The 14962-nt window shown below is 34.7% G+C and overlaps 1 protein-coding gene across 1 annotated transcript in view; it reads left to right on the top strand.

Moving 5' to 3' along the window:
- The window catches only part of Cul5 (cullin 5), a 145423-nt gene that overhangs the window by 93402 nt on the left and 37059 nt on the right, over positions 1 to 14962 (top strand). The window contains exons 5-8 of the mRNA XM_089096188.1: positions 691 to 911; positions 5373 to 5597; positions 7676 to 7843; positions 13127 to 13383. Of these exons, the coding sequence (XP_088952314.1) occupies positions 691 to 911; positions 5373 to 5597; positions 7676 to 7843; positions 13127 to 13383 (871 nt within the window). The remainder of the gene's footprint in view (positions 1 to 690; positions 912 to 5372; positions 5598 to 7675; positions 7844 to 13126; positions 13384 to 14962) is intronic.

Here is a 14962-nt window from a genome sequence, read left to right as displayed (position 1 = left end):
GAGAATTGCCCCACCCCCATCATTTCCCCAAACATTTCCGATCAGCATTTTGATATAGCCATTTTGTTCAACGTAATTGAAATGTCTAGAAATTATGTTTTTAAGGATGACAACCCTCCCCCAATAGCCCTCATGACAAGGGTCGTAAGTTATGTCCTTGGGGCATAGAATGTTTTTATACAAAGTTTTGTCGTAGAAGCTTCAAAAAGGGCTCATTCGATTGGAAATTGAGAGAACTAGTGCCTTTTTTATTAGTCGAAACTGATCAGAGAGCAAATATATATATATATATATATATATATATATATATATATATATATATATAAAAATATATATATATATATATATATATATATATATATATATATATATATATATATATATATATATATATATATATATATATATATATATATATATATATATATATATATATATATATATATATATATATATATATATATATATATATATATATATATATATATATATATATATATATATATATATATATATATATATATATATATATATATATATATATATATATATATATATATATATATATATATATATATATATATATATATATATATATATATATGTATATATATATATATATATATATATATATATATATATGTGTGTGTGTGTGTGTGTGTGTTTGTACAGAAAACGTTTGTATTCTAGTAAATTTGTGTTCAAACGCTTGTGATCAGCTTCAAATCTACAGAGATCATTTTGAAAAGGCCTATATTGACTTTACTCGAAGCTTTTACCTACGGCAGGCTGGAAGCTACCTTGCAGAGAATGGAATGCAAGAATATATGAAGTATGCAGACGCTAAACTCAAAGAAGAAGAGCAAAGAGCAAGTAAATACTTGGAGCCAGGGCCTGAGAGCCAGATAAAGGTATTACTGGTCGACGTGTTTTTGTCTCAAGAGTACCAATGGTGGTATTTAATGTAGTTTAATCGTGTTTTCAAGTATGTATTAAGAATTTATCCCTCACCCCCATTCTTTTAAGTTTTTCATTTCAATTATTTTTCTAATAATCTTTTTTTCGCCATTTGTCCTTCGTAAATTAAAAACTAGAGTATTATAACTGTGATGGAACCAAATGACCTAACTCAAATTATATCGTTGCTAATACTGTACAGGCAACGTGCAAAAGATATGTATTGACGTGTATAGACAAGCATAAGCATCTTCTTGGGCAACATGCATTAATTTGAGCGATATTTCTGTTGTGAGATAAACCAATAAACAAGTAATTGCGAGTTCTTTGTATCTGGATAATAGTATATTATATATTTACAAATTTATTTCTTTTAATTTGATGTTAGCTACAAAATGCCTGGAAAATGCTTAAATCGCAAAACCAACTTTTTTTTTTACTGTGGTGAAGTGATACTAAAGTTCCAAAGGTGAAACCCTCACTCTATTAGTAAAAATTTGCTAAGAGCTTTATTTTGGGTGTAAATTGGGGTACTAAGCAAGGGCTTGGGCCCCACATATGTGTTGTTTATCGTGTAGTAGGCTTCTAACTGCATGAATTAATGACACATGCCAGATGGCATTTGCTGTACCTATGATTTTGGGGGGCGGGGACCCATAGATCACTTCTCTTATTGTTATTTCTGCTTTGAAAGTATTAAAGAGATTACGTCAAAACATACAGTGGCTTACCCTAGCTTGCATTCTGCAAGGAAATCAGTCACACACTACAAAGAATTGTCCATACCAACTCCGTAAAGTGTGATATAATATGAAGAGAGCTCAGGTTCTGATGGAAGTAAGGAAGAAAAAGAAACAGATTTCGGTGACACGAGTTTTCAGCGAAGCTATTCATCTTATCCTCGTTTTGTTGAATCAAGAAGGTCTTAAGGATCTCGTACGAGATTTCCAAAAACCAGTCTGATGTGCTTGGTTTTGGGCTGAAGGGGTGGAATCTTTTTCAAAAGAAAATACATATTTGTACCCATCGTATTCATCATTCTTAATTTAAGGACTATTTTGCTAAAAAAAAAAGTCTTCTGTAATGACGTTTTTTCTCTTATGGAGATATTTGGTATTAAACATAATCAACAGAATAGTGCTAGTTTATTGATTCCTCCAAAGCTAGTCAATAAGCAGTGCTTCTGTACACCGGCATTAAGTTCCCATCAGTACCACCGACTCACTCTGCTAGCATGAAAGGAACAAACAAAGACCAGATTTATATTTTCGAAGCTTGAATTTGCAGTGTATGAATTGAGTGTTTGTGGTGATTTGAAGGCTAATGCACTTATTCAAGGTCTGCAGCTTAGCTACGCAAAGTACTGTTGTTTTTTGTGTCGTTGAGATAGCAGGGACAGAAAAAAAGGAGTATATTAAAAAAGAATGGCCTAAACACGAATCATACATTCCTGGACAGAAAAAAGTGAAACTTGACGCACAGTTTAATCTAAAAATGTGTTTCGACCCCGTTATATATCAAGCTAGGATTAGTAAAGAATTTCTTTAAAGTCATCACAGTACTCCTAACTAATATTCTTTACTTCAAAAAGAAGTTCCCTAAAATTAGCAATGCAAAAGGTAAATACGATCCCTAATACGTGATGTTAAGCTCAAGTAAGTATTGTATCCTGGAGAAAGTAGCTTGTCAAGCATTCAAAAAAGTTATTCATTGCTTTTTTTGGGAACTCGAAAAGCAGAAATTACCATGATATTGTCAATGATCTTGAAACATTTTATTAAAGTTTGGGTTGTAATATGTTTTTTAAAATACACTTCCTGCACTCGTACCCACATTTTTTCCTGGACAATCTTGGCACTGAGTGATGAACATGGGCAACACTTCATCAGGAAGCAAATTGAATTCTAATATGCTAGCAAAAATTAGGTTTTTATAGGCCAAATGAAAGTACTGAAAAAAAACAACAAAAAACAAAGCGAATATTTCGAGAGGACAAACGCCTCTCTTCTTCAGCGCGAAACGAAATAATGTATCCAAAAGCAAACGCGGAAAGTCAATGTGAAAAGAATAAAAAAACCAAAGAATAAAACAAAAATTTAAAAGATGAATAAAATTCAATAAGAGCCAAAAATTAAAAGAATTAAAACTAAATACCTAACAACCATAAAAGCGAGTTATTCGCCAATATCCGCGATTTGCACAAAAATCCAAAAAATTATGAACTGCCATCGACGGATACTAGCGAACAACTGAGAGAGAAAAGAAAACAATTCATTCACTCAAAAAAAACAAAACGAACCAGCAATTAAATAAGTTGGAGAACTATGTCATCTGACTTCGGGTTTTAATTAATGCATTTCTTGCAGACACCCTTTGAGACCTAAGGGGTTGTTCACGTGTTTGATTATATGACTGGGAAAGTGGTTCAAGGTTTATTTCAGGGATTACTAAAGTATCGGCTTCTCTTTTGAAAAAACTGAAATATGACTCGTTTATTCTTAAATCACCAGAATCCCTGTTCAAAGCTAGACCTAAATGTTGGTATTTATAAATTTCAACAGCTTCTCTATAGTGATGATGAGTTACGTTAATTTGATCCTTGGTTAGTGCCTGTTTTGCTATGATGCGATAGACTGAAGCAATTAGGATAGGCTGCTAAATTTTTAGCTTACACAGTTATGCTGTGTCGAGTAAAAATTGGTGTAACAGCTCTAAACTAATTCGATATTGTTTTTAACAGTAGAACTCAGCTTAAAAGTATGTCATAAGGGCACCCGTTCTACCGGTTCTAGGAATCTTGCACATGAGCACCGGTGTGTAGATCCCCAAAGATTTGGGAATCCGGTATGTGGATCCCCTTTGATGTATGTATTCTTGTGTAATGTATACCCTTCAATAGTCTGACATTATAACAGTGCTGGGACGGATCCAATCGCGTATAAAATTGTTTCCGCTGATACTTCTGACACAGGAATTATGAAAAAGAGGTTTGACCCTTTTTCTTTTCCTCAAAAAACACACTGTTCGTCAACAAATCTTCTTCTGCTGCACTTTCGTTTGCCAATTTTAGTCTCGTAGATTTCAACGGCTTTTCCCGGACCTCCTAAATCCTCACTATTTTTATCGACAAGGTCCAAGCGAATCTAGATAATTCAGCGAATCTAGAGCAGTTGCTAAAGATATGCCCAGCTCATTCACCATTAACTTCTGGACAAAACCAAATTTTGTCATTCTACACAAAGTGTTAATTTTTCAGCAACTTCCCTCCTTAAAAGAACTGGGCTGCCACACCAACTATCTTTGCGAATTGATTGTTTAAAATCAAACTCTATTTGTTTTATTTTTCCTATTGTCACTCGTAGTTGTCGTTTTTCCGCATCGGACACTATTTATTGTTTCATCAAAATAGTACTCCTTTCCAGAAGTTGTACAATAAGCTATATTTTGTAAAATTTTGTGATCTAAAAATAATTGTTGAATGTTTACATCAGATGGATAAGATACTATGAAAGTTGTTCAATTAAAAATAACAGCAAATGACCGTGTGCTATATGAGGAGATTTTAAATTAATTTTGCTCATAAAGAAACCATTGAGGATTATTAAAACGACCCTATAGTTACATGAAAATATAGATGACCATCATTATTGTGAATATTTCATATACGAAGCCATGCAATTTAAAGAGCAGAGAAAATTATTGTATATTTTTTTTAGGTAGAAAATGAAAGTGGAAGTGCTTCGATTAGGTGTTGACTACAGTTTTTCTGTATGTTCAGATATACTTGTAGAAATGAAGTACCAAACTTGTACCAAACTTGTAATTTCTTTTTAAGATAATAACATACCTGGATTTTTGACTTGTCATTGCTGCCTGCCTAAATGTTTGCGAGGCGGGAGTGTATATAACCTTTTCCTGTGGATGACAAAGCTGCTATTATAAAAAAAAAAGTACTGTAAATACATGTCTCAAATAATATATTGCTACTAACACGTTTGATAATGATTAAAGGAATGTAGATGATGCTTTTTTTTATTAAAAAAAAACAAATCAAAAACGTTGTTCGTTAGTTGGCGTTTTATTGGTCCTCTGCGTTTGCGCTTATTGGCACTTGGTCCTTTTGCGTTTATTTGATCCTCTGGAAGTAAATACGAAGGTTGCATTATATTTTGTTCATCTCTATGTTCTGTCAACCGGTGTGACGGTTTTCAGTTGGTTTTTTTTATGTTGTTGATTATGTTTATTCATATTTTACTTTACTATGACTATTTTTAATCCTATAAATATTGCTATTATTATTATCGTTTAATTAAATGCTTGAACGTGCGGTGTAAAAGGTAGACAATATGTTTCTTCTAGACAATTTATAACTTCTTTTCTTAATAAATTTAATTCATTTTAATTTCGATTTCCAGCTTCAGAATTGTTGTGTTGATGTATTAGTAACTGCCTTTAAAGAAACTCTTTTATCTGAATGCCCATCCTTAATAAGCACCAACGAAACGGAAAGGCTTCGACTGCTCTTTTCGCTTGTTGATCGTGTGCCTGGAGGAACCGAACCTTTGCTGACATATTTAGAAGATCATATATTTCAATCTGGACTTTCTGATATGATGGAAAACGCAAGCACAATAAATCAGGTAATTCTGAAACTTCAGTATGTAAAATAGTTGTTTTGTGAGATTCATAGTCTCTTGAGAAGTATTTATCAGTAGGAAAAATTGATCTATAGATTTCTATTATAATTCTGTTAATAAATAAGTGGAAAGTCGAGCATTTTTATAATGACATAAAAGCTTTTAAGGTGACATGAAAATTTGCCTTGTTGGCATGAATTTATTTGTCCTTCTTTCCTCCGTATCATGCCCTGGTATTCGAAGGAGACGTGCTGTGTGTTAAAGGTTTTTGTTTGTTTAATAAATGATATCGAAATTAAAAACACTTATAACTTTCTGTGAAGCCAGACAAAGGACTAGTGGCGTCTTAGAAACTATCAAGTATGTGCAGCCAGTTTTAATCAGGATTGAAAAAAATACTACAATTTGGATTTCCACATTTGGGTCTAAGTCAACAGAAAGTGTCAAAGTCATTACAACCACCTTAATGGTTGCACTATTGGCTTATTGAAGTTCAAAAGATGTCAGGTATCTGAATCTTTGAAACAATGAGTTGTGTATTTGTTCTTTGTAACTTGGTGCTATTTGGATTTGTTACTTGTTGTAAAATTAATTTAAAACTTTTCCCTGCTAAATTCCATTTGATTGATTCCTGGACAACTGATACGTTTTGTAATAAACACTCGCTCTCGGCTATGGAGATAGAGTGACACAGGCAAGGTTTTTCATCTATTTATTAGAACTATGCTAGGAAACTGACAAAGTTAATGTTTAAATAGTTTAATTTATAAGAGCAACAGAGGAACTTGATTTAGAATCAACACCAGTTGATTGTAACATTGGCATGTGGCATATTAGTGTAGCATTTGCATGTGGCTTATTCAACCAAAGAAAAATTAATTAAATAAACTGGAATTCTTATGAACTTCATGTCACTGTTATCAAAGCTTTAATCATGTAGTATTAAATGACCTGCTAAAGTACTTCTACTTGTTAATTCATGCTGCTGTTCTGATTTCTGCTCCGAAACTGGAGTTTAGCCCATCGTCCAAGGCTGGAGCTCAGTTCACTCAGATGCCTAGCCAGGATCTAATAAATCAATCTAAACTAACAGTCTTGTTTAGGTTGAGATAGGCACCCGACACTTAACTAAGTTAAAGCTTTTCAACTAAGTAGCATTCTGGATTACTTTTCTGTTATTTAAAACATCCTACATTTTCTGTCTTGTCTTGTGATAATAGTCTAGCTTTCTTATTTATATAGAAAAACGAGTATCTGTTTACAATGTCGGTTTATTTGAGCCATACCATACGTGGTCCACTTTCAGCAATATGCTCTCTTCCTCTTCTTCTTTTTTTTATCAAGTGACTGCTTCCGTTAGTAGTGTTTTTTCTTGTTCGTTATTAAATTGTATTTTATTTTACTGTCTCGGTAACATGCATTAATATTGACCTTGCCCTCCAGTTGTGTGTATTTCTTTTTTCTATGCGTTGTCTTTTGATTCCTAAGATTAGTTTTGAAATAGAAAATGATAGTAATAAAAGAAATGTTTGTAGACTTAGCTTAAAATTCTTATAATTCAGGTAATACTAAAATAACTGTTAAAAATGGCTTTTTAAAGTGTCTGACTCCCACCGGATTTCTGACACTAAAGAAATTAAAAAAAAAAAAAAAAACAAAAAAAAAACAGGTTACTTTGTTCGTTTTTCTTTTATGAAAATACCGTAAATTTGTAATTTTAAAATAGATTATTATATTATTGTATCCACAGTCTGCGAGAGCCGCAAATGCTAGGCTTCAGACCAAAAAACAATGTAAATGCTAAAAAGCAAATGGATTTGCAAATGCATCAGCAAATGCAAATACTAACGTTTGAGTAACGGGGGGGGGGGGGGTATTGGGTACCACTTATCCTAGAAACGGTGCCTCAGTGTAAATATCACAATAGTTACATTACTATTCTACCCCTTGTGCTTGACCTGGTTGCTTGAAAAGTTATAATAGAAGTGTGTATTGGCAATACGCTAAATTGATACTAATTGAAAGTTACAGCCATACTTGCCTAGAGAAATTTTTTTACTTCCTAATTATTTTGTTTTTAGGATTCTGAAAAATATGTGGAACAACTGCTTTCTTTATTTCGTCGATTCAGTAAGCTTGTGAAAGATGCTTTTAATGGAGACCCAAGATTTCTAACTGCGAGAGACAAAGCTTTTAAGAAAGTTGTCAATGATACTTCTGTATTTTCCTTAGATCTCCCTTCTCGACAAGTAAGTCAATTTCGAACTAGATCAAAAATTTTGATAATCTAAACATTTTTACATTTCTTTAAGAATGCTCTGTCTCATTTTTCATGGGTGTGTGTGACTTTCTAGACTACGCTAAAGATTGCGGACATCAATGATGAACCATTTTAGGCGTACCCTAGGGACGAGAGTAAAAGAAAGAAAAAGAATAAAGTGAATTTTTTCAGGTATGCTTTGGAACGAGCTCCTCTCCTCACGTACCAGCTCCCCTCCCCTCTCTGCCTTAAAAAGGATGTGGAATTTTGGGGTTTTTCTGGCACTTTATTTTGTCATATAATTTGTTGTTTTTTCCTAATTACTAGATAATTATTCTTTTTTCTGTGTACAAATGAAGATATCAATAAATCCGTGTGTATTTCACATTAATCAGCGCGTACTTTGCTTATAATGGTTTTGTGATTAAAAGCTTACATGTCGTCAGTTAATGTGTCTTGAATAAAACTATATGTGCCATGAACTGTCTTGAAAAGTACAAATAAAATCAAACTGAATGTTGATTCAGTTGTTGATTCTGAATGCTATTAATTGTTGAAAGATCATCAGTTCAAGATTTTATTTCACTGCAATTTTATTTTCATTTTCAATGCTGCAATAACTGGAAAAGAAAATATTTGTAATTATTTTTCGTTTTCAGTGAAGCACCAATGAAGAAGTTAGCTTTAGACTTTAACAGTTAGAGAAGGGGAAAGTATCAGAACTCTTGTTTGTAGGGAAGTTATATTTGTCTTAAACAGTCTTGGAAAGAACTAATAAAATCAAACTAAAATATATGATATATAATGATATTAATTGTTGAAAGCTCATCAGTTCAAAATTTAATTTTACTGTAATTTTTATGTTTATTTTCAGCATTGTAATAAGAACTGGAAAAGAAAACTTTTGTAATATAATTGGTTTTGAGTAAAGCGCCAATGACGCTGTAGGTTAGACTTTTGCAACGGAAGAAGGAGGCAAAAAAAAACCTCTTCGCAGAGATTTTTGTTCCTTCCAAGCTGGGTTTGTGTATTCAATTAAAGTTTCACTCGTTTTAAGATTTATTAACCCGTTTATATTAGTAACTATTGTTTGTTTGTTTGCTATGATTTTTATTTAATTTCTGTTCGTTTTAGGTGTCATTTACGCCTCAATAGCAAAATTGTTTTTTCGTTTTAAGCTTGATTTGCATGTTGAACTTAAGTTTCACTCGTTTTAAGATTTATTAACCCGGATCAAAATTTATTAAGGATCAAAGTTAACAAGGTATCAAAGTAAAAATAAGCAGCTTACATAACTTACAGCCCTTGCACCGTAAATCGAAGTTACTACGTAAATCACTAAATCCAAGTATCAAAGTAAACAAAGTATCAAAGTAACAATGATTAAGTTCCGTAACTCAGAGCCATTTCCCCGGGTTTGGGCGATGGTGGTGACCACCCCCTACATATAAACCTATATGCCCTTGGGGCATAGCTTAAAACAGTTGCCCTTACAAAAGTTGCCTATGTGGGGATGTGTCAGTCCGGAGTTTTTGATATTTGATATTTATTTCAATTCTTTGAACTGTTATTTGAACTATTTTGAACGAAATAGCTATCTCAAAATTTTGATTTGATACGTTTGGAAAAAAGGGCCCGGGGGGGGGGAGATAGTTGCCCTCTGATCACATTTGATTCTAGAGCAGGGCACTAGAAATTCTGATTTACAATTGAATAAGCCCCCTCCGAAGTTTATGCGACCATCCCTTCCATGAAAACCTTATATGCCCCCAGGGCACATATATAACACTTACCCCGGATTCTGGGGGTGGGCTGTTATCCCTGGAGTTTTTGTTATGTTATCTTTGGTTTATTTGGAACAAAATGGCTGCATAAAAAATTCGATTGGACGCATTTGGGGAAAAGAAGGTTGCGAGGGGGGGGGGCTAATCGCCCTTGGATCACTTTTGATTCTTAAAATGTGAATTAGAACCTTCAATTTCTAATCATTTGAATCCCCTCCAAAGTTCATACGACCACCTTATCAATAAAAACCTCATATGCCCCCGTGGCACAAGTCACAGCCCTTCCTCTGGCTCTGAGGGGAGGGGGTATGTTGACAGCGAAGTTTTCGTTATCTTATCGTTGGACTATTTCAAACAAACTGGGTATCAAAAATTTCATTTGATGCATTTGGGAAAAAGAGGGTATTTGTGTCAGGGGGAAGGGGTAAATGCCCTCCGTTAACTTTTGATTCATAAAAAGGTAACTAGACCTTTATATTTCCAATCAAATGAGCCACCATTGGAAGTTTATACGACCACCCAGTACATAATAAACTTTTACGTCTCTGGCGGATAACGTAAAACACTTGCCCCCGGGCTCGGGGGGGGGGGGCTGTGTCGACCACAGAGTTTTTGTTATCTGATATTTGAACTGTTTAAAAAAATAGCTACCTCTAAATTTGTAAGAACCATATATGTCCCCAGAGCATAACTTACAATGCCTGCCCCCCGCTCCGGGCCCTGTGGGGTTGTGTCGACACGGGAGCTTTTGTTATCTAACCTTTGAACTATTTTTAACAAAATTGCTATCTCAAAATTTGTATCAGATGGGTTTTGGGAAAAAAAGGCGTGTGGAGACTAGTTGCCCTCGGATCTCTTTTGACTATTAAAAAGTGAACTAGAACTTTCAGTTTCCAATAAGATGAGCACTCTCTGAAGTTTATACGAGCGTCCCTTTCCTAAGAACCATATATGTACCATGGATATAACTTACAACGCCCAAGGCCCTGAGGGGTTGTGTCGACCTCGGAGTTTTTGTTACGTGATCTTTGAACTATTTTTAACAAAATAGCTATCTCAAAAAAATTTTCGGGTGGGTTTGGGGAAAAAGGGTGTGAAGGGGGGGGGGGGGGCTAGTTGCCATTGGATCTCTTTTGACTCGTAAAACGTGAAATAAAACTTTCAACTTCCAATCAAATGAACCCTTTCTGAAACTTATTAGAGCATCCTTTCCATAAGAACCATATATGCCCCCAGAGCATAACTTACTACGCCTGCCCCCAGGCCCTGGGGTTTGTGTCGACACTGGAGTTTTGGTTATCTGACCTTTGAACTATTTTTAACAAAATTGTTATCTCAAAATATTTATCGGATACGTTTGGGGAAAACGGGCGCGGGGGGGGGGGGGGCTATTTGCCCTCCCATCTCTTTTGACTCTTAAAAACTTTCAACTCTTTTCCAATTAAATGAACCCTCTCTGAAGTTTATACGAACATCCCTTCCATAACAACCATATGTGCCTCCAGGGCATAAATTACAATAAGTTCCCCCGGGCCTTGAGGGATTGTGTCGACCCCGGAGTATCCGTTGTATGATCTTTGAACTATTTAAAAAAAATGGCTATCTCAAAGTTATCGGATGGGTTTGAGGAAAATAGGGCGTGGAGGGAGGTGGGCTAGTTGCCCTCCAATCTCTTTTAAAAGTGAACTTGAACTTTCAATATCCAATCAAATGAGCCCTCTCCGAAGTTTATACGAGTATCCCTTCCATAAGAACCATATATGCCCCCAGAGCATAACTTACAGCGCCTGCCCCCGGGCCCTGGGGGGTTGCGTCGACACCCGGGTTCTGTTATCTAACCTTTGAACTATTTTCAACAAAATGCCTGTCTCAAAATTTTCATCGGATGCATTTGGATAAAAGGGGCGTGTGGGGAGGGGGGGGGGGAGTAGTTGCCCTCCAATCTCTTTTAAAAGTGAACTTGAACTTTCAAGTTCCAATCAAATGAGCCCTCTCCGAAGTTTATACGAGTATCCCTTCCATAAGAACCATATATGCCCCCAGAGCATAACTTACAGCGCCTGCCCCCGGGCCCTGGGGGGCTGTGTTGACCCCAGAGTTTTCGTTGTATTATCTTTTAACTATAAAAAAAAGAAGGCTATCTCAAAGTTCTTATCGGATGGGTTTGAGGGTAAAGGGCGTGAAGGGGGGGGGAGGGGCGAGTGGTTCTCCGATCTCTTTTGATTCTAAAAAGTGTACTGTAACTTTCAATTTCCATTCAAATGAGCCCTCTCTGAAGTTTACACGAGCATCCCTTCCATAAGAACCATATATGCTCCCAGGGCATAAATTACAACGCCTGCCCAGGGATCTGGGGGCTATTGTTGACCCCAGAGTTGTATTATATGATATTTGAACTATTTTCAACAAAATGGCTTTCTCAAAATTTTTATCGGATGCGTTTGAGAAAAAAAAGTGCGTTATGGGGGGGGGGGGGCTAGTTGAAAATATAAGTTATAATTTGTGCAGTGGCGTAGCTAAAGGGGGTCAAGGGGCAAGGGGAGTCTCTGGGCGCAACCTTTTTTTTGGGGGGGGGGGCAAATTGTTTATTTTTTTTACTTGCGTTGTGTTAGCAATGAAAATGCGCAAAAAGCAACATTGTCACCCCACACTGAAAACCCTAGCTACGTCTCTGAATTTTTGAACATTTTTTTGCAGTTCTTTTCAGAATGCGATGTGACTGATAACAATTTTTCATAACATATTTTATGTCACTAGGAACACCCAACGTGTCTGATGCACCGCAAGCAGTAAATCATCCCTATACATTGTTAGCTTTTCTAAATTGCCCACAGTTTATGGTGCTTATTCTGCTTATTACCTATTTATTTATGATGCAGTTATTCCTTTTGACAGTTTGATGCATGTCGTTTGAATATCAAAGTATTACCTAAAAAAAAAAAAAAGAAATAGCTTATCTTTTAACCGAGAAATCACTGATATATTTGGAAGTTTTATAACGGTTTGAAAAGCAACAAATTAAATAGTTGATATGGTGATTCATCCCTGTATATGAGGTAGAACAGCCATCAACACTTTCTACCAAAAATAAATATTTATTTTTCTGACTACTTTTTGACTCCGGGAGGGGGGGGTAATAGATTGACGTTATTTGACCTCTATATTATTCTACGGGTACTATTGGCTTAAACTTTTATAGTGCAACAGTTTTAGCGAATAATAATTCCACTGGTAATCTGAATGTTAGCACATGGAAGTGATACCATATCGACTAGATTAATTTACGTATGTTTGCTAGCGCCAGAAATAGCCCTGAGCATCCTTAAATTTAGATGCCTCTAAATTTCTTGTGTACCGGAAATTAGCAAGCTGCTTCACAAACTCATTTCAGAGGAGAAACCCAGAAACCGAAGAAGTGACTTTAGTTTTTCTCTTTGTTTGTTCCCTCTCTGAGCGTCCAAGAGTTAGTAATTTATGCATTGTCGCAGGGAGCAGCAACACGAGTGCCTGAGTCTCGCTGTCCCGAGCTTCTTGCAAATTACTGTGATATGCTACTAAGGAAAACTCAACTTAGTAAGAGACTGACCCCAGATGAAGTTGATGCTCGACTCAAAGACGTTCTACTCGTACTGAAGTATGTACAGAATCGAGATGTTTTTATGCGTTATCACAAAACACATCTTACTAGGAGACTCATATTGGAGACTTCTGCGGATTCTGATAAAGAAGAAATGATGGTCGAGTGGTAACTTGTATTTAATTTTTTTGGCTTATGCTTGATTTCTACTATTTTCTATCATCTAGGATTATCACTGTCATTAATAATCTCAAAAAAAGAGGATGGCATTTTTGGAAAACATAATTTTGGGAGACTATAACTTGACAATTTGAAGAAAAATTAGATAGTGATTTTTCTTTTCTTTTGCTTGTTTATTGGTTTCGAGTGGTAGTTTTAAGTGTCGTGTTGCCATGGTTTTGTTTTGTTGCCATGGTTCTATAGTTTTTTTCTCTGTTAGTTTTTTTGTGACGATCTTTAGGAAATCGCGTGAAACTATCCCATTTTATAATCTGGTAAGTTATAATTATATATTGGTTTTTGGTGTTGTATTTTTATTTATTTATTTATTTTTTTTTTTGTCACCAGACATACACTATAAACATTTTTTTTTATATCAGCAGCTCCAATATGTTACTGCAAGCGAGAAAGGTGGATGATGAAGAATTTTTTTTTTCTTAATCACATGGCACATGCCGCTTTTTTGTTTACTACTGAAGGGGAAGTTAATTGTCTTTTCATTGAGGGAACATTTTAATGAAGCATAATTTGGTATCTACAAATACCATAAGCCCACGGCTGGTACAAAATTTACTACAACGCAATATTGAAAAATAAAATAAGGCCTTAAATCCAAACTGAAAAAAAAAAAAAAATGAAGAAAATGACCCCTGTGTGCCATACTCTAATTTACCAGCCTTCTAAACTTCTTTATCCCCATAACAATTATATTGCTTTATATAATATTCACCAATTTCTTTCTTTCAAATGTTAATAAAGTTAATGCGAACATAATGAGTGATTATATCTGATTTTTTTACTGTATGGCTGAACTAATAACTTAAATTTAAGATATGCTAAAGAAAAAAAGCTCAGGGTACTATCATTGACGGATGAGTGTTTCTTCCTTCGGTTAATTCCCTTTCTTTTAAGCCAATCTTCTTTCTATTGGTCTTTGGTACTGGTCTATTTAGAATATTTTCTAGGGATCCCTATCTTTAAGCTATGTCTTGGAGCTTTTTATTTCAAACTATGCTCTGAACAAACAGACTAGAAAACCAAACATGGCATTCTAAAACTTTGTGGAATATATGTTGAAAAAATGTCTTCAATAATATATAAAGTTGTTTTGTCTCCTAAGTATGCTAAATCTAAACCTATTACTTGCTACTCATTGCTTGCTAAATCTATGTATACATTTTGATTCAGCCTGGTATTGTGCTAGTATTTCCTACTTTTTAACTGTTTTGCTTTGATTGCTTATTTACTGTAGGAAAAAATATACATTTGCTAGGATACATTTTCAGGATACTAGGATTTACAGGATTTACATTTACAGGATACTAGGATTTACAGGATTTGCTAGGATACATTTGCTAGGATACAAAATATACATTTGCTAGGATACGTAGAAAACCTTTTGAATTCCCTTCCATGTTTTTGATTCAAGATAAAATAAGATTTATTCCAACAAAAGAAACGTACAGCAAATATGCATGCACTATTAATAGTCAGCAGAAATAATCAACATTAAATACTCTCCACAAGG

This window comes from Artemia sp. Qi Xiang Cuo, chromosome 1, assembly GCF_049724085.1.
Source record: "Artemia sp. Qi Xiang Cuo chromosome 1, ASM4972408v1, whole genome shotgun sequence".
Taxonomy (NCBI): Eukaryota; Metazoa; Arthropoda; class Branchiopoda; order Anostraca; family Artemiidae; genus Artemia; species Artemia sp. Qi Xiang Cuo.
Note: the sequence above shows the minus strand (reverse complement) of the source record. Positions and strands in the feature narration are given on the sequence as shown.